This window comes from Benincasa hispida, chromosome 9, assembly GCF_027475165.1.
Source record: "Benincasa hispida cultivar pf3 chromosome 9, pf3_genome.v1.1, whole genome shotgun sequence".
NCBI classification, from domain to species: Eukaryota; Viridiplantae; Streptophyta; class Magnoliopsida; order Cucurbitales; family Cucurbitaceae; genus Benincasa; species Benincasa hispida.
Window position 1 is genome coordinate 71,882,711 of NC_143486.1, and position 20,385 is coordinate 71,903,095.

A 20,385-nucleotide genomic window follows, 5' to 3' on the forward strand; every position below is an offset into this window, starting at 1 on the left:
AACTATCTGTGAGTTTAGACTTCCATTTCCATCTCGTCATTGTTTTAATAATATTAAGCACACGCGTATATATATCACAACTATTATAAATATTATAGAAGATGTCTATTAAATGCTCATGTTTAGTATCTACTAACCATTTATCGTACCCCAATTTTTCAAAGTGTTGTCCATGTGCCTTGTAACTACTCATTTCTAGTGTCCATCTAATCTATCTCATACTTGCCCAACAATCTGGTGGATCTTGAAAGATACATATTGGTCAAATTCCAAAAGTTTAGAAAAATCCATAATTTGTTATTCTATTTACTTTTGTTATTTATTTTATTTTATATATTTTTATATATTATATTTAATTTATTTTAATAATTTATTTTTTTGGCATTCTTGTTCTCGTTACTCAAATTCACAACAATAACGGATTATTCATCCTCTATGTTACATGGATTCTTTTCTATTTTATTTGGTTTAAATTGGATAATTCAAATCCCTACCTTTGTGCCCATATTGTTTTAAATTTATTTGGTTGATTCTATTGTCTTATATTCAATTGAATTTATATTTATACTTTTTTTAATTTCAATTTAAATATCATTTTTTTTCGATATTGTAATTCTAATTCAAAATAAGTATTTTATTAAAAAAAATGAAATTAAATATCAATGCTATATTAAGCATTAGTGAGAAGTTATGTATATTTTGGTTATTATAGTTAAGTTGCAACAATTTAGTATTGGTGCACCAACAATACTAATTTATCATTTTGACCAAAAAAAATCGAGAATATTAGAAATTTTGTCAAACTAAATTGATTTTTCACCTTTCTACGTATTGACTTCAAATTTTATAACTCCACTCAGCGTCTCAAATACCTTTGAGTATTTTCACTATAAACTTTGAAAATATATTTAGATATAATATTTTCTTATATTATTATTTAGATAATTCAATAAGAATGATTTAGTAGAATTAAATTTAAGATTTATAATATATATATTAAAATCGAATATTTAAAAGTATATAAATTAAAATTGAACCAATTATAAAATACATAAATTAAAATTGTATTTAAAACGTTTATCAACAAAAATTATATTTTAAACTTTACCATTTTAATCCATTATATAGAAATTATTGCTAAAACGTGGAACGTTAAGCCCTCTTTTGCAATTATTACCGTTTAAGGAATCTGCCATATCATTCACGACGCCGCCGAGAAACATAAAAATGGAACACGGTTGAATGTTCAGAACAATGTCAAATAAAAAATCTAATTTACTAAACAGCCCCTTAATGTAACATACAATCGCAATTTAATAAAGGTTATCATTGTCTTTTCATACTACAAAACGTCAATTTTCAATTACTTTCCCGGAGTGGGCTATTTCTCCGTCCATAACAAGAAAAATATCATTCTCGCCTGAGCGAGCAAAAAGTATCTTCTTCACTGTGAACTTCCATGGCGTCTCTTCCTGCATATAGTGAAGCCGGAGGGTCAAGATCCGGCGGGAAAATTGTTCGAGCTAGGCGAGTTCAAAGTAGGAAGACTCCTTATGAGCGTCCCGGACCTTCGAATTTAGGTCCTGGAGGAAACCCTAGTTGGATCTCCAAGTTCATTTTCTCGCCTACTCGTACCATTGCTACCGGCGCTGGAAAATTGCTCTCTTCGGTTTTTGTTTCCGACTCCTCGTCTTCCTCTTCGGACAGTGAATCAGGTTGGCTTAATTTTAAACTGAATTTTGGTGTATGTTTCTTGAAATTATGCGGATGGAGTAGTTGTTATACTTAGCGTTAGGAGTGGCTATTGTGTTTGTGGTTGTTTAATGTGCTGCGAAATGTAAGCTTATTTTGAGGAGATGAGAAGTGGAAAGAGTTCTGGACTTGTGCACTAGCGAAAGAAGAGTCAATGTAGTGTTCGAAGTTTGAAGGTGTATAGTACTTGAAAAGAAGTAAGCAACACTTCGTGAACTTAATGGTGTTTGTTGTTAAGTATGCACAGTAAGCTGGTTAAGTATGCTGGAATTGATGAAATTGGGCGGTATGGTGTAGCGTGGATTCGTTGGATATTTTAGTTTTTAGTTGTACGATATGTTTTCTTGGTGGAAAATTTTGACCCCTATTTAGGACGCTTAATTAGCCGATTTCTTTCATTTACCTAGTTGGTTTAAATTTCTCGTGTGCTTGCAACGCAATGAATCTGCATTTCAAAATTAATTTAAGAGTATAATTTCGAGTTTTCAATCTCATGGTTACAGATTTGAACTGTGCAAGCATTTCAAAACTAATTCTGAGCCACTGGCATCTATTCAAGGTTGTATCGTATGCCAATTTAAGTTTAGAACAAGAAACAGCATTTTCATTGTTTTAGAGAAACGTTACATTCAATGATCTATACTCCCTTATGGGAGCTTACTAGAATGCACCCCAATTAGAAATTTAGAATCAATTACAATTTACGACAAAAGTAATTACAAAATGCCTTAGTAGTTTCTCTGTTTCAAAAAATAAAATAAAGGCCATAGGAAATATTGTGAAGACTGAAGTGTAATGAAACTTTCTAGTGCCCCGGCAATTGTAAGAGTTGGTGAGTTCAATTAGGGTTTCCTTCAGGGCCCAAATTTGAAAGTCCAAGACGAACTTAGGAGTCCCTCACCCGTAGCTTGCTTGGTTCGATCCATTTCTCCATGGGATTGTGGCCCATGGCATTTAGGTGTCTGAGGAGCAAATACCATTGACCTTTTCAACTTTATTTTTTAGCACTGAGGCCATCTCAAATCACTTTACACTAAATATATATTGAATATGGACGGTCATCGTCCTAGAAGATAATTGTATCATCGTTGATGTAAAAGTGAATTGCATGAACCCTCTTATTTGAACTCTCTGACTGATCATTTCTACCAAGAATGCCTTTTACAATGACAAAGAAGAAGGAAGGAAGCTGGTTGCTATTTGACTCCTTGATGTCACTGTTGTTTCTCATGGTTTTCCATTGAAAAAATGTTGAAAATTTAGCAAGTGAAATACATCCCCCATCCATGTTAGCCATCTACGACCAGGTGTATTTTTTCAACGACATCATTTATCATTAACATATTTCTGCTTAGTGTGTGCAGAAAATATGTGATTTCATTTGCAATTGAAATATGATTTAGAACTTATAGCAAGGCAGTGACATGTCAATTCATGTATATTACACACACAGTTGTGTGTAAGATCAATGGACTAAATTGATGACTGAATTTATGACTAATCATACATCTTTTATGTTGGATGTTTCATTCATATGGTTTCTTTAAGTTCCTTGCACATTTTTCATTCTCATTTCACATTTATTATTCATTTGAGTGGCAAGTTTTCAGCTTTTAGTTCTGCTTATATGGTTCAAGATCTATTGTATCTTATTTTAACAGAGGATGATGATGAAGATGATGTTCATGATGAAAATTGTGTCTTCCAGGGAGCTGAAGGAGTGAAGAAGGTAAACAATCTAGATGTTAAATCATGTACTTGTTTAGATGTTTGTCTCACTATTGGGCAATATAAGGAATATCTCGATATTTTTCTAGTAGACCTGCTATCGAATTTGATATGTGGTTGAGTGTTGCAGTATTATGTTTCTTAATTCTTTCTACGTTGAAAGAAAAAGTTTTCATGATTAAGTATGCAGCATTGTACTGGAGCTTATGGTTTGAGGGTTAGCTAGTGCTATGTGGGACTGTGGGTATACAAAATTTCAAATTAATAAAATATATGGATGAATGATATATTATTAAGTCAACATGGTAGCTATATGAATAAAATATATGTGAAAAAATCAAAGTGTGAGACAACAGATTATTTGGTGTTTGATTTATAAACTACGGCATTGTGCCTGATTGACATTTTTATGTTGGAAGAATGGAACATCGGAGATGGTTAACTTATTTCGGAAGGACTTTCCACCAGTGAAAAAAGATAGCAAGCATCTAATTGAACAGCTACTGATGCAGGAGACCTTCTCTAGGTACGATAATGATTTTTTAAGGAGTACTGTATGATCTTGTTCATTGTTTCATGCCTTAGTTCTATCTATTTTTCACTATAATCAAACCATCGTGTTGGTTTGACCTTATAAATTGGTCTAGACATTTCTTATGTAATTCTCTGTCAATTAACTAGGAAAAAAAAAAAAAAAACAATATCCATTTTGTTTCCTGTGATTAACATTGCTCTCTTGGTTTTACTAGCTTGCTTGCCCTTTTATCTTGGTCAAGGATATGGTTTCAGTTTATTTAGACTTCCTGCACGTGCTGAAATAAGTTGTTCTTCCTGTTCAAACTAAAGTCCTATATGTTCAATGGTGATGGTCTCATGGTTAAATAGTAAAGTTTATGAGTGACAAATGACAATAAAATGAGCTTGGTTTTTTCAACTACCACTTAGATGATAGCCTTCAATTATTTGTTACTAGTGGCTTCTAGTGGCTTCTGGTCCATATCATTCTCACTTTCATTCAAGCAGGGCAGAGCGTGACAAGTTATTTCAGATAATTGAATCAAGGGTTGTAGAATGTCAAACCAATGAAGGCCAGGCTGCAGGGAGGCTAACTGAGATATCAAACAGAGCTGTCGATAATGGTACTGCCCCTTCAATTTCCTGTAAACCAGAACTTTAATTTTGTGCAAATAATGACTTCTGTTGACATTTAAAAAAACAAAAATGTTTGGGAGCATATTTTCTTAATGAGAAATTTCAAATCTATTACCAGATTAAGATGTGTACAAATTGATACAGATGATGGCAGGCCTGCAGTCTGTGGCACAGCAATTCTCGAGGCAAAAAAATGGTTGAATGAAAAACGATTAGGACTGGGGTCTACTTCGACATTGAAATTGGATGATGGGCCATGCACCTTGAATTCCACGATGTTGCCTGTGGTTGGTGGTTCTCTCTTTTTCTTGAATGGCATATGAATAATCATGTAATGGATTCAACTTTTATTTACCCTACAGTTCAATATTCCTCAGTTCGAAGGATTTATCTGTATACATGACATATTACTAGTTGTTTCCCAATGTCTTTTAAATCAATGATTTCATTCTTCTTTTCCCCTTTCAACCCCTCTTCTCCCAAGGATTTCCCGCTAGTGAATTTCTACATAGACACTTGATTTTCTTTTTTGCTGATTGAGCAAAATTTCAGCTGTTTTCTTCAAACAATTTTAAGCAGTAAGCTAAACTGATATAAAAATATAAAGAACAAGTGACGAAAACGTAGAAGTGTCCTTGCAATTCGTGGTAGGAATATCAAATTTCTCAAGGAACCCACATGCTTCTGAAGTGGGCATGAGGGTAGAGAGGAGATTTTGTAATTGCACCTTTCTCCTTGGCCCAACCACATTGCACAGCTTTTAAACTTGTGTATAATAATTATTCTACCAATTAGTTTTTGTTGGATCAGATAGTTTATTTAGCTACTACTTGGTGTTGGTGTAAACTGAACATTTCTTTATGTAATTATGGTTTAGCTTGTATCTGTGCTAATTTGAAATCTTTTTGATACCTTCTTAACTAGGGCTGTGATATCCTCCCATGTGTATGTTTCTTCTCTCTCAAGTACTATTGCTTGCTAATGTTAAATAACAAAGACGATAGTAGATTGATGTTATGATACTATAATCCAAAATCTAGAGTTGATATATGTCCTTATGTATTGATTTCTTTTTAGAGTATTGAAGTATTTGCTGGTGCAGGTTAACAATGAAGAAATGGGTTCACCTGTAGATGTAGCCAAATCATACATGCAGGCACGCCCTCCATGGGCCTCTCCTTCCACGAATAATTTTGAGTTCAAGTCTCCTTCACCATTAGGGTTACAGCTTTTCAAAGAAGAAACATCATATTCAATTAGTGGAAATCCACTATCTTCATCTAGGGTACCATTTTATCCATTAAGCTACACTTCTCCTATGTTACAATTTTTTTAGTATGACGGACTTTTCATGCCACGACCATGTGAAGTTCAACTGGTAAAATATTTTATAATTTCTCAAAATGGTGTACTAAACATAGCACCTAGAGGGCCAGTCGACATTGGCCAGTAGGTGGATATGTTGTTTTTGGTTTTCCCCTCCTTTTCATCTCCCTATCCAGTATCATGTGTGTATAATTTTAAGAACGTGAACATGTATATATTTCTACAACACAACCCATCATTCTATTTGTTGACATTGGATTGCAGATTAAAAGGGACTCTCCTACCAGTGGATCATGGAACATCCAGGAGGAACTACGACGCGTGCGATCCAAAGCAACTAAAGAATTGCTAAGAACTCCATCTGCCAAACTTGATTGGTCTTCATTTGCCTCGGCCTCAGACTACAAAAGTAATTTGAGTTCTCTGAAAATTCCTAGTGGAGATAAAATACAACATGCTGTAAAGTCAATAGATAAATCAATGAATTGGTCTGCAGACAATACCGTCACTCATAACTTATCAGGTATGCATTTCTGTGAATCCAACAATGTACTTACATTTGTAAACAAAAGGTTTTCTTATCTATTTGTAGTTTGGAATTCTATAAACATTGTTAACCTCATTTGCATCCTCACAGAGTCAAAAACCATGCAAGATGTGTCGGAAAATGAAGCTTGCCTACTCGGTACAACCAGCATTGTTCTGCAACGGGATAAGGTAATAAACTCCCAGAAGGGCTTTGTTGGGCCTCCAGCTGTGAACGTTTATTCTAGGAGGGGTAAAATGGAAAATTGCTTATCTGACCGTTAAATTTTTTGTACTTGGTATGTATGAGTGGCGATGTGAGTTTGTGAGAGAACTTTTTGGACGGGTTCTCGAGTGTAGGGAAGGGAATTGACCAGCCCTCTTAAATTGGCTGGGTGTTTTGTAAAGTGATTTGACCCTTATTGATATCGATATAGGTAAACAAGATTAGATATCTATCAGACTTTTGCTACCTCTAACTCGGTCCGCTATCTCAAGAATTATTTTGTCTGTTCTACAAAACTTTTGTTAACAACTCATCTGGGCGGGTTTGTGTTGATCTATCTTGATATTTGATATAGTTCAATTATTCCCTTCCCTTGCAGGATTTGGAAACCAATCCTACCACTGAGAGGGACGGTACGTAATAGTTTTATCTTAACATTTCACATTCCTCTTTTTCCTGATAGTTGTAGGATTAAGCAGATTTATACGTTCATGATCGTCAAAATTAAATGTTCATTATTTTCGGAGCAAAAATTGAAAAAAGAATATGCATCAGTGGTGAACTGTATTTGCTTCTGTGCAGTATTAAATTCAAGTTTTGATGTGAGAGAATGCTCTACACTGCACGAGGATGCGGGGCTGGCCAATGGTTTTCCTCCGCTACCTAGGTAATCCGGCATCTCATCTCTCCCGACGTCCCTATCCAAGTAAATACTGTGCAATAGCTGACTTTCTTTTCTTGGCAGTTCTTGTGAGCTTGCCGTAGAACAGAACCACGTCGACCATATAGTTGAAGAAAACAATTCATCTAGTCGTGGCCACGAAGCGAAAGAGCCGTCTGTAGGGGAGCGATGCGAACTATTAAGTGAAGTGTCCGTGGAGGTTCCAGATATGAACGAAAATGATACTGTTAGAGTTGTATCGGACGGAAGTGATGCCAGTAAAGTTGTATCAGAAGGCAACGGTAACTATAAAATCTCCAAAGAAGAAAATGGTGCCGGTAATGTTAATACAGTGGAGAAGCCAAGTTCAGAAAGCAATATTGCTGCAGGGAAGACTGGTAGCGGAACGGGAAATCTGCGACGGGGAAGACGAAGAAACTGAGGTGGGGGGAAACAGGAATGTAGTTTGTCTTGAATTTTTGTCTAGAACCAAACATGGAACATAAAACTTTTGACCATAGCTAAAGCTAGGTGATTGTATCATCAGTAGTAATTTTGATTAGTTGTATGGATTTGTATAGAGCTAGATCATAGAATCAGCTTGAATAAGCAACACCGTAGAAGCTTTGTGTATTTAAGTTGTGGAGAAATTCTATGTTACAAATGGCTAAAAGTCTAGGCATCTGTATCACGTTCTGCCCCGAATTTCGTTTTAAATTCGTTAAAACACGATTTTCACACGTATGTAAGGTTTTTAATAGTGAAGTTTTTTTTATGGAAAATTATTTCAAATGGTAAAATTGTTAAAAATATTTACAAGATATAATAAAATTTTAAAAATATTAATGATAGACGTTGATAGATATTGATAGAAATCTATCGGTATCTATCAATGTCATTTATAGACACTTGATAGAAATCATTATTTTAATATGAGTGGTTTTTCATCTTTTTGTCGGTTTATTTATTTATTTTAATTTCTCTACTTAAAAAAGAATTAAGGTGCTTTTGAGTTAGATTTTAAATTGAATTAACTAAAGATGATCACTAAAAAAAGAAAAACATCAAATTTGACCTTGAAGTTATGGCTCGTATCAATTTTCACTTTTAAACTCTTTTTTTTTTAATTGCACTTAAAGTTAGATAAAAGTGGTTTTTCTTAGTTAGGATCTCAATTTTATTTAAATGCGATGGAAATATAAATAAAATTTTTATGTTGATGGGTCTTCGTGGAAACATTCTAAATACAAAAAATAAAAAAATACAATTAATAAGTAAAAATTTTAAACTTATATAATGAGCTATAATGCTTATTATTTAGATTACATTCACGTTAGTAATATTTTGTAATTTTTCTCTTTTGTTTCATCGATCTTTTACAATATTAGTTAGAAGATATGTCTAATGCATACTCCTTTAAATGTTTATTACTTCATTTTTACGATAGAAGTTAAGTTTTTATTAAATTTATTATTCATTGAACTTAACCACTAAATGTTTAATTACTCTAAAATGAAATAATTTAAGAAATCTATATCAATATCTATAATATATATAAAAGTACGATTGCGGAAAAAACTTTTTGTTGAACAATTTTACCCTTAAATATTTTTGCAATACTTAAATTAATCTTATAGAAAAAAAATGCATTCCCTCTATTCTCTTTTAAAATCCATATCTCACTCTCTCCTATTCTCACCATTAAAATCCATCCAGCCACAACATATTATAACTCCCTTCCCTCTCTTCTCAAAAAGGAAGGAAAAAAAAATAAATAAAAAAAAAAAAAAAAAAAAAGAAAAGAAAGAAAAAAAACTCCTCACTCTCTCTCATATCCACCACAACCAAGAAAAAAGAATTATGAGGAAGAAAAAAAGAAAAAACATTTTTTATATTTAACACCCAATTAAAAACATATCAAAGCCACAATAAAATATTAACTTTTGATATTCTTGGACCTCTAAATTGCTAAAATTTTTCATTTGCTCACTTTATATCTATAAATATGAGTAATTTTAAGTTGGAACCAAATAATTAATCTTTTTTTCCTTCATGCTATATCCAAACTACATCTTTGTGTTCTTTTTTCCTATTTTAAATTGTTATATCATCCTATCTTTAGCAGATTACATTTTTTCCCCCCTTTTCATGTTTTAATTCAAAGAGAGCAGTAAAGACATATATACGAGTCATTGAGGTCCACTTTCAAGTGTTAAAGTTAATTTGAGGTTGTTGAACGAGAAATTTTGGACCAATAAAAAACTGCCACATCATTCACTAAATTAATGACGAAATTCCAAATCATTAAATTTGGGACCAATAAGGAGGTGTCATGTGTCCCAAATTGAGGTTGAAGACAAATTTCGATGACGCCACATGGTTTTATCATGACCGTTGAATCAGATAAGATTAATTTGACCCAATTTGATATTGTTATTTTGGTTAAAAGTCCAATTGAGCAAAAAAAAAAATAAGCTTAATTTGACTCAAATGTCAAATAAGGCCCAAATCCAATTAGTTGGGCCCAGGGGCCAAGTCAATGGACCAACCAAGCTTAAGCCCATGAAGCCCACATGAGAACTAGGTTTTCCTCATTTGTGGGGGTCAGCAATTCTATACTATAGAGAGCTTATAGAGAATTCTCTATAGTCAGAAGACTCCTTCACTCTTGAAGCTGACCACGTCTGAAGACTGAAGTCCTTCGAACATACAAGCATTCTGAAGACTGAAGTCCTTTGAAGATGCAAGCATCCTGAAGACTAAAGTTCTTTGAAGATACAAGCATCCTGAAGACTGAAGTTCTTTGAAGATACAAGCATTCTGACCATGCTTGAAGACTGGAGTTCTTTTGAAAATACAAGTAATTCTACATTAAGAGAGCCCAGAGAGAATTTATCAACAAGCAGAAGACTCTCAAGACTCCTAAAGCTGCACTCCTAGAAGATAGAAGACCCTTGAAGACACAAACACTCTTCCAAGACTTCTACAAGAACGTTCGGTGCTTTCCTTCTTCAAGTCAAGCGCATCCACCCAACCGAGAGAGAATCGGAGGATCAAGTACTAGAGATCGAACCACATCACATCAAATCAACCTCAACATCAACACCAACTCAAGTTCAACTCCACGAAACAAGTTTCTCTGGAAGCCTCGTGCGAACACTAATCCTCCAAGAAGATCAACAAGCCCGAAGGCCAATCATCCAAGAAGATCAACAAGCCCAAAGGTCGATTATCTAAGAAGATCAATAAGTCCAAAGATCGATCCTCCAAGAAGATCAACAAGCCTAAAGGTCGATCATCCAAGAAGATCATCAAGCCCAAAGGCCGATAATCCAAGAAGATTAACAAGCCCAAAGGTCGATCACCCGAGAAGATCAACAAGCCCAAAGGTCGATCACCCAAGAAGATCAACAAGCCCAAAGGCCGATCACCCAAGAAGATCAACAAGCCCAAAAGTTGATCACCCAAGAAGATCAACAAGCCCAAAAGCTGATCGTTTAAGAAGATCAACTAGCTTAAAGTTTATAGTTTATTTTGAAAGCATCAAAATACTGTGTATTAGAGATTATACTCACTTTCCACAAAATTAATACAAATACAAAGTTGAAGTTCCATGAAATAAATTTCTCTTGAAATCTCATGCGAACAAATTGGCACGCCCAGTGGAACCTCTCTACCTCTCATCTCTCTCTCGTCATCCAAGTCCATAAACCTACAAATGGCACCAAAGAAAGTTGTATCCAAAGCTACAGTCATAAGCGATACTTACATAAGCTCTGTCATCACAGAAAAACTAATGGAATCTACTAAAGGTGGGATCGTTATTAGAGAAAATCCCTTGTTCGACGGCTACATTTCTGCTACCGATCCATCAAATAAAGAATCATATTTTGATGTAGTATCTGTCATGGTGGCTGACGTAATGGTTGAGTCAGCCATGGCAGAGATGGAAAGGAAGATAAATTTCCTAACGAAAGCTGTTGAAGAGCGAAATCACGAAATTGCTGCTTTAAGAGATCAAATACAAACTCGAGAAATCGCTGAGTCGAGTCAATCTCCAACTATAAAAGCCAATGATAAAGGAAAGACTATCTTGCAGCCTAGCCGCAACAATCTACCTCTGTTGTCACCTTGTCAATTCAACAGTTGCAAGATATGATTACAAACTCCATATGGGTTCAGTACGGAAGACCATCACAGTCCTCCTTTATGTACTCCAAGTCGTACACCAAGAGAATCGACAGCCTAAGAATGCCAACTGGGTATCAACCTCCAAAGTTCCAGCAGTTTGATGGAAAGGGCAATCCAAAGCAACATGTTGCACACTTCATTGAAACCTGCGAAAATGCAGAAACCACAGGAGACCAACTAGTCAAGCAGTTCGTCCGTACCTTGAATGGAAATGCTTTCGATTGGTATACTGATTTGGAGCTAGAAGTGATTGAATTTTGGGAACATCTAGAAAGAGAGTTCCTGAACCGCTTCTACAGTACAAGGCGCACTTTTAGCATGATGGAGCTGACGAACACCAAACAGTGGAAGGGAGAGACAGTCATCGATTACATCGACCGATGGAGAGCATTGAGTCTGGATTGTAAAGATAGGCTCACTGAATTATCTGCAGTGGAGATGTGCACTCAAGGCATGCATTAGGAGCTTCTATACATCCTACAAGGGATAAAACCTCGTACATTGAGGAGTTGGCAACACGCGCTTATGATATGAAGCTGAGCATCACCAACAAGGGAACTAAAGATTTCCTAGTCCCAGAAGGGAGAAAATACAAGAATGAATCCAAGGGCACTAAAAAGATCATGGATAGTGCCACAAAAGAATCTATGGTCGTTCCTGTGACCCCGCTGAAATTTTCCTCCAAAGGAAAACAAACAAAATTTGAAAGAAGGCACAATGAAGGCGAGAAGCGTCGTCCAACTCTTAAAGAAAGACAGGAGAAGGTTTATCCATTCCCTGACTCTGATGTAGCAGATATGTTGGAGCAACTGCTATAGAAGCAACTTATTCAACTCCCGGAATGCAAGCGACCGGAACAAACAGGAAAAGTAGATGATCCTAACTACTGCAAGTATCATCGGGTCATTAGTCACCCAGTTGAAAGGTGCTTCGTGCTAAAGGAACGCATTCTGAATTTGGCTCATGAAAAGAATATTGAGCTAAATTTGGATGAAGTAGCTCAGACAAATCACGCTACAGTAGCGACGACTTCAAGTGTTCCAACACTGTCTATGTCTCATGCTCAAAGACAAAGCCTGATCCAGTTCGAAGCCTTCGAGCCTATAGTTGTTTGATTCCAGCAAGAGATTAAACAACAAATTTCAAACAGAAAGATGAGAACTTGCTTTGGGAAAAAACGTATACGTTTTTTCCCAAAGCAAGTTCGCCACCAACTGTAGCAGAATTTTCTTGATTTAACTTGTATTTCCAAAACAGAAGATAACAGAGGATAAGATCCATTTCTATCTACAGAAAAAGCTGATATAGAATCAAGGTTCCATTCCCAGTCAACTGCTGCGCCTCAACGCATTTCGGGGCTTAAACTTAAAATAAAAAAAGAACGTCTTTCTCCATTTTTCCGATTCGGCAGTTCGCCGGGCTTTTCTTGTTCCAATGGATGAGCTCGTTGAAGATGACAACAAAGGGTGGATAGATGCGACTAGTCGAAAAAGAAGACAACCAAACTCCACCCAAAAAGAGTCGCGTTCCAAGGCAAAAAGATGACACGGAAGCCTAAGCCTGCTAAGAAAGAAGACAAGGACTTCCCTCAATTCCGAAGGTCGGCAACTTTGGCAAAATTTCTCCCAAGAAGCTTTCTCAATATTCATCTAGAGAAAGTATCAAAAGTTATTACATGTCACACTGTCGGCATAGTGGAAGTCGACAAAAATCATATGACTGCTAAAGAAGTCAACGACCCAGAAGAAATGAAGTAAAGAACTTCTGTCTTCGATCATATTAGGCCTTCAAGTGCTCGATCTTCAGTCTTTCAAAGATTGAGTATGGGCACGGTAGGAGAAGAAGACCAACGCCCAACGACTACTTCTGCTCGAACTTCAGCCTTCAAAAGGCTAAGTATATCCACATCAAAGAAAGATCAGCCTTCAACATTTGCTTTTGATCGTCTCAAGACAATAAGTGATCAACGTAAAGGAAGGATGAAAATTTTGAAGCCAACGTTATTCCATGAAGAAAACAACGACGAAAAGATTCACAGTCGTGTCCCTTCATGCATGAAGAGGAAATTTTCTGTTGACATAAGTACATAAGGTTCCTTGATAGTGAAGCCAAAACTCATCATATTGACGAATTCTACAAATGAAGAGGATGATCAAAATCATGATGAAATAAGAGCTTCTGAAGTTTAAATGAAGAAGCTCCTCATCGCAAAAGCCTAAATTGCATAATGCTCCTGGCTGACATGAACTTAAAATGTGAACAACCCAAAAAAAAAATCTTTGTACGAACTATGTTACAACTTGACCTCTGTTATTATAAAGGGAACGTAGGCAATTTAGAGAAATTTAAGTTCAGTCACGCATAAAAAAAACATTCTTTTTGAACTACATTATGACTTGATCCCTACCATTATGAAGGGTACGTAGGAAGCTTGAAAGAAACTTCAAGTTCAATCCAGTTGAAAAAAAACTTCAAGTTCAAGTTCAGAGGTTTCATCAATGTTTCATCTTCATGCTCAAGTCTGGAGGCTTTACAATGCCATCTTCATGCTCAAAGTCGTGAAGTCGAGCTCAATGCAAAGACTCATTGATGCTTCGTCAAACTCAACTGCAGAGGATTCGTCGATGCTTCAAACTCAAATGCAGAGGATTCGTCGATGCTTCGTCAAGCTCAAATGTGGAGGATTCGTCGATATTTCAAACTCAAATGCAGAGGATTCACCAATTCTTCAAGCTCAAGTGTAGAGGATTCGTCGATGCTTCGTCAAACTCAAATGCGGAGGATTTACCGATGCTTTGTTAAACTCAAACGCGAAGGTCTCGTCGACGCTTCTCCATCTTCAAGTTCAGAGGCTTCATCGATGCTGCTTCATTTTCAAGTTCAAGATCGGCGTGCATGGCCCCACTTCCATCTTCAAGTTCAAGATCGGGGTGCATTGCTCTACTTTCATCTTCAAGTTCAAGGTCGGTTTGCATGACTCTGTTCCATCTTCAAGTTCAAGGTCAGTGTGCATGGCTCCGCTCCATCTTCAGGTTCAAGATCGGTGTGCGTGGCTCTGCTTCCATCTTCAGGTTTAAGATTGGTGTGCATGGCTCCACTTTCATCTTCAAGTTCAAGGTCGGTGTGCATGGCTCCGCTCCATCTTCAAGTTTAAAGTCGGTGTGCATGGCTCCGCTTCATCTCCAAAGTATGGCGTGGCTCGCTTCATCTCCAAAGTATGGCGTGGCTCGCTTCATCTCCAAAGTATGGCGTGGCTCGCTTCATCTCCAAAGTCTGGCGTGGCTCGCTCCATCTCCAAAGTCTGGCGTGGCTCGCTTCATCTCCAAAGTCTGGCGTGGCTCGTTTCATCTCCAAAGTCTGGCGTGGCCCACTTCATCTCCAAAGTCTGGTGTGGCCCGCTCATCTCCAAAGTCTGGCGTGGCCCGCTTCATCTCCAAAGTCTGGCGTGGCCCCCTTCATCTCCAAAGTCTGGCGTGGCTCGCTTCATCTCCAAAGTCTAGCGTGGCCCGCTTCATCTCCAAAGTCTAGCGTGGCCCGCTTTATCTCCAAAGTCCGACGTGGCCCGCTTCATCTCCAAAGTCTGGCGTGGCCCGCTTCATCTCCAAAGTCTTGTGTGGCTCGCTTCATCTCCAAAGTTTGGCGTGGCTCGCTTCACCTCCAAAGTCTGGCGTGGTTCGCTTCATCTCCAAAGCCTGGCATGGCTCGCTTCACCTCCAAAGTCTAGCATGGCTCGCTTCACCTCCAAAGTCTGGCATGGCTTGCTTCATCTTCACAAGTCAAGGCGCAGCTTCGCTTCACCTTCACAAGTCAAGGTGCGGCTTCACTTCACCTTCACAAGTCAAGGCGCGGCTTCACTTTACTTTCACAAGTCAAGGCATGGCTTCACTTTACCTTCACAAGTCAAGGCGCGGCTTCACTTCACCTTCACAAGTTAAGACGCGGCTTCACTTCACCTTCACAAGTCAAGGCGTGGCTTCATTTCACCTTCACAAGTCAAGGCGTGGCTTCGCTTCAACATCAAAATTCAAGTGCAGCTTCGCTTCATCTCCAAAATTCAAGTGCGGCTTCGTTTCCTCTCCAAAATATTGGTACAACTTCACCCCTTCTCCAAAATGTTGGTGTAGCTTCTCTTCCTCTCCAAAAATGTGAGTGTGGTTCCACCTCATATGTGAGATCAAGTTTGGTTTGCCTAGCTCTACCTCATATGCGAGGACAACTCTGGTCCATCCAACTCCACCTCATATGCGAGGAGAACTCTGGTCCGTCCGGCTCCGCCTTGTACGCTAGATCGACTCTAGCCAACCTGACTCCGCTCAAAATCTTGATGGCATATTCTTCTCATCTTCAAAGTTTGATGGCATATTCTTCTCATCTTCAAAGTTTGATGGCATATCTGCCTCATCTTCAATATTCGATGACATATTTTCCTTATCTTCAAATTTTGATCAAGGAGTAACATAACAAGATAGACCTTATCGGGATCCTCCCTAGGGTGAAAGCATGGAAGAGTTGTAAGCCTTGCAGAGCCCCTCCCATGACGATCAGGATATGCGAACGGTGCTACAAGGTAGACCTTATTAGGATCCTCCCTAGGGTGAAAGCATGGGAGAGCTATAAGCCTTGCGAGGCTCCTCCCATGACGATCAGGATATGCGAACGGTGCTACAAGGTAGACCTTATCGGGATTCTCCCTAGGGTGAAAGCATGGGAGAGTTGTAAGCCTTGCAAGGCCCCTCCCATGACGATCAGGAAGCACGAATATGCATACAGTAGATAGACCATACTGTAGTCATCCAACAAAAGAAGCGGTTTGTACTCCCTTGAGTTGTGCTTTAGTTCCTACAAAAGAGTAAGGGGGACAAGTTAGTAAACCTACGAAAAAAAAAGCAAGTAAAAAAAATAAAAAAGGAAAAAGAAGAAAAAAAGGAAAAAAATACGAAATTTTCTTTTAAAAAATAAAATAAAAAAAGGAATAAAAAAAAAGAGGAAAAAATCGGAAAACAAAAGGAAAAAAAGAAGTAAAAGAGAAGAAGAAAAAAAGGAAAATGTTTTCTTTTAACTACCGGTAGTTTCATCCATTGACTCAACTTGCCTCATCAAATTGAAGATCTTTTGTCATAGAAAGCAATAAGAAGTAGGGAAAACAAATCAATTAAAGAGGGCAGTAGAAGAAAATTCTCAATGAAAATAGAAATCCAAATGAGGAAAAGCTCTCATAAAAAGTTAAGGTGCTTCCATCAATTCGCCATCGAATGGATCTAACAGAAATTCTGCAACTACACAAATTCATCGAATCAGAAGCTTTTCCATTAGATATGATCTCTTTGAAGACTTACCTCTATCTATAGATTAAGAAGTGGTTATGTTTAAAGAAATATATATAAAAGAAATCACAACTGTTGGAAGATTTATCTCAAATTCAATTAAGATTCTTTCAATTTTTTGGGTAGTTAACAAAATTGATTGAAAACCATATTTGACTAAGTTAAAGGATACAACAAACAATAATCTGAATACCTAAATTTTGCTTGAAATTGTCAAGTTTTATCAAGTTTCAAATTAAATAAAAAATTTAGCTCAAAATTTTAGTATATTTCAAATTTTACATTGGTGAGAGTTGGATGCGAACTAAATTATTGAATTTGAATTCAAATTATAGTCAGAATCAAATTTTTTGAAGACAAAATTTGGCATATTCCAAAGTTTATGTCAAATCCAAATTGGAATGAGACAAAAATACTATTCGAGTACCAATAAAATTTTATCCAATGTTGAAACTTTTATATAACTTAGGTGTTGCCTTAAATGAAAATATAGGCGCATTCCGAGCTTCGTCAAATCAAGGTTGAAGTAAAGAGAAAGATGAACTTGAAATTCTACTCCAAATCAAAATTGAAGCTAAGAGAAAGGCAAAGTCAAAATTATACTTCAAATTTGCATGAAGAATTGAGATTGAAATTTGGGATACTACTCAAAATTCAATTTACAATTAAAGTGGAGAATAAATTCTACTTTAGTTCAAATTAAAGTTTACTCGGGAACAAGAAAGTCTGAGACTGAAATTCATTTTTTGTTTATTTGGCAAAAAAATGTGTTAAGCAAACAAAATTTCGAATCAAAATTTTGAGCTAAATTCTCATATTTTGATCAGATGATGCATCAAATTTAAAGAGTCAAAATCATACTTTGATTTCAAATTAAAATTTTTGAGATTCATTCACCCATATATGTGCATAAATCTCGAAAGAGAGCATTTGTTGAACGAGAATTTTGGACCAATAAAAAACTGTCACATCATTCACTAAATTAATGACGAAATTCCAAATCATTAAATTTGGGACCAACAAGGAGATGTCATGTGTCCCAAATTGAGGTTGAAGACAAATTTCGATGATGCCACATGATTTTATCATGACCGTTGAATCAGATAAGATTAATTTGACCCAATTTGATATTGTTATTTGGGTTAAAAGTCCAATTGATTCAAAAAATAGGCTTAATTTGACCCAAATGTCAAATAAGACCCAAATCCAATTAGTTGGGTTCAGGGGCTAAGTTAATGGACCAACCAAGCCCAAGTCCATGAAACCTACCTAAGAACTCTATAAATAGAGAGGTTTTCCTCATTTGCGGGGTCAGCAATTCTATACTCCAGAGAACTTATAGGGAATTCTCTACAGTCAGAAGACTTCTTCACTCCTGAAGCTGACCACGTCTGAAGACTGAAGTCCTTCGAAGATAAAAGCATTCTGAAGACTAAAGTCCTTTGAAGATGCAAACATCCTGAAGACTGAAGTTCTTTGAAGATACAAGCATTCTGACCATGCTTGAAGAATGAAGTCCTTTTGAAGATACAAGTAATTCTACATTCAGAGAGCCCAGAGAGAATTCATTAACAAGCAGAAGACTTTCAAGACTCCTGAAGCTACACTCCTAGAAGACAGAAGACCCTTAAAGACACAAACACTCTTCCAAGATTTCTACAAGAACGTTCGGTGCTTTCCTTCTTCAAGTCAAGCGCATCCACCCAACCGAGAGAGAATCAAAGGATCAAGTACTAGAGATCGAACCACATCGCATCAAATCAACCTCAACCTCAACACCAACTCAAGTTCAACTCCATGAAATAAATTTCTCTGGAAGCCTCGTGAGAACACTAAGATCAACAAGCTCGAAGGCCGATCATCCAAGAATATCAACAAGCCCGAAGGCCGATCATCCAAGAATATCAACAAGCCCAAAAGCCGATCATCCAAGAAAATCAACAAGTCCAAAGACCGATCCTTCAAGAAGATCAATAAGTCTAAAGGTCGATCATCCAAGAAGATCATCAAGCCCAAAGGCCGATCATCCACAAAGATCAACAAGCCCAAAGGTCGATCACCTAAGAAGATCAACAAGCCCAAAGGTCGATCACCCAAGAAGATTAACAAGCCCAAAGGCCGATCACCCAAGAAGATCAATAAGTCCAAAGGCTGATCGTTCAAGAAGATCAACTAGCTTAAAGTTTATAGTTTATTTTGAAAGCATCAAAATACTGTGTATTAGAGATTATACTCACTTTCCACAAAATTAATACAAATACAAAGTTGAAGTTCCACGAAATAAATTTCTCTTGAAATCTCGTGCGAACAGAGGTATTTTCTTTCGAAGAGAGTGAAGAGATATTGTCAAAATGAGTTCTCCTTGAGATAGAATATTTGACCTTCCATCCCCACAATCGTTATACTAAAAATATGAAGATGTATTATTTGTTCATATTATTTCTATTTGATTTTTTTTTTCATATGAAAGGTAGAGTATCAAGTTTCAATAATTGAAAGAAATGTATATATGGTTTTTATGGCACCAAATTGTTATCTTAAAGGAGGAAAATGTTAGAAAAACAAAAAATCCTATAATAAAGTTTGTATTTTTTGGCTTTGTGATTCTTTGTTATTAATTTGTCATTTCATCTTATTCTAATAGATGGATTTTTTGAATTATAATGATCAAATTATTCCTAAAGGTTTTAGTCTCATTTTTCAAAGTAATGTATTGTATTTTCTCTTTAGGGCGCTTCTTTTATGTTGTAAGCACTGTATTTTCTCAATTTTCTTCATTTATTGTCGATACATTAGAACAATTATAATGTAATATTTAGATATTCAAATGACAAAAAAAATTTAAAAAACCGATAAAAGTAATAAATTCAATCTCAATTTACTAGCCAATATCACGTGCAATGCACATGAAATATTTTTAAATTTTTAGTACATAGTTTTTTTTTTTTTTTTTTTTTTTAAATTCTCATTAATGAAATGTTATCTTTATGTTGTTTGATACCAATAGTTGTAATTATTTAGAGAGAAATACGAAATAGAAATTAATTTTAAAGGGACAAATGACGTATTGAATTTAATTCGAATACATATTAGATCAATCTATCTTATATTAAAATTAATTTCTAAAGAGAAATACACACCACTTGGAAGTACAAAATAAGAATTATTAAAGATGGTAAGGGTAAAATGGGATGTAAAATTATCCCTTATGACCCTTTTACATATACTTAGTCAAAAAACACGTGCACGTAAAATCTTGTGGTTAAAATTCAACCTTTTGTTAAAACATAATTAGTATTTTCTTAAAACACAATTATTAATTATAATTAGAAAGGAAAAAGATAGTTTTGGTAAAATTTAACTTACTCTTTAAGTGATCATTAGTATCTATAAGTAGAGTGATTTTTCTTATCTTCTTCCGTTACAAAGAGTAACAACAATCATGACCCTTAAAAAAAATTTAAAATACCTAAACATGAATCTTGAAATCAATGCAGATA

The 20,385-nt window shown here is 36.0% G+C and overlaps 1 protein-coding gene across 1 annotated transcript; it reads left to right on the forward strand.

The window, feature by feature from the left end:
• The first annotated feature begins 1,378 nt into the window (after positions 1-1,378).
• On the forward strand, positions 1,379-8,061 carry LOC120086422 (flocculation protein). The gene is made up of 11 exons (XM_039043065.2): positions 1,379-1,715; positions 3,414-3,481; positions 3,900-4,006; positions 4,504-4,619; positions 4,777-4,919; positions 5,735-5,917; positions 6,223-6,481; positions 6,596-6,675; positions 7,089-7,122; positions 7,292-7,376; positions 7,455-8,061. Exons 1-11 carry the CDS (start codon positions 1,460-1,462, stop codon positions 7,810-7,812), a joined length of 1,689 nt encoding a protein of 562 aa, XP_038898993.1. The 5' UTR covers positions 1,379-1,459; the 3' UTR covers positions 7,813-8,061.
• Positions 8,062-20,385: the final 12,324 nt, after the last annotated feature.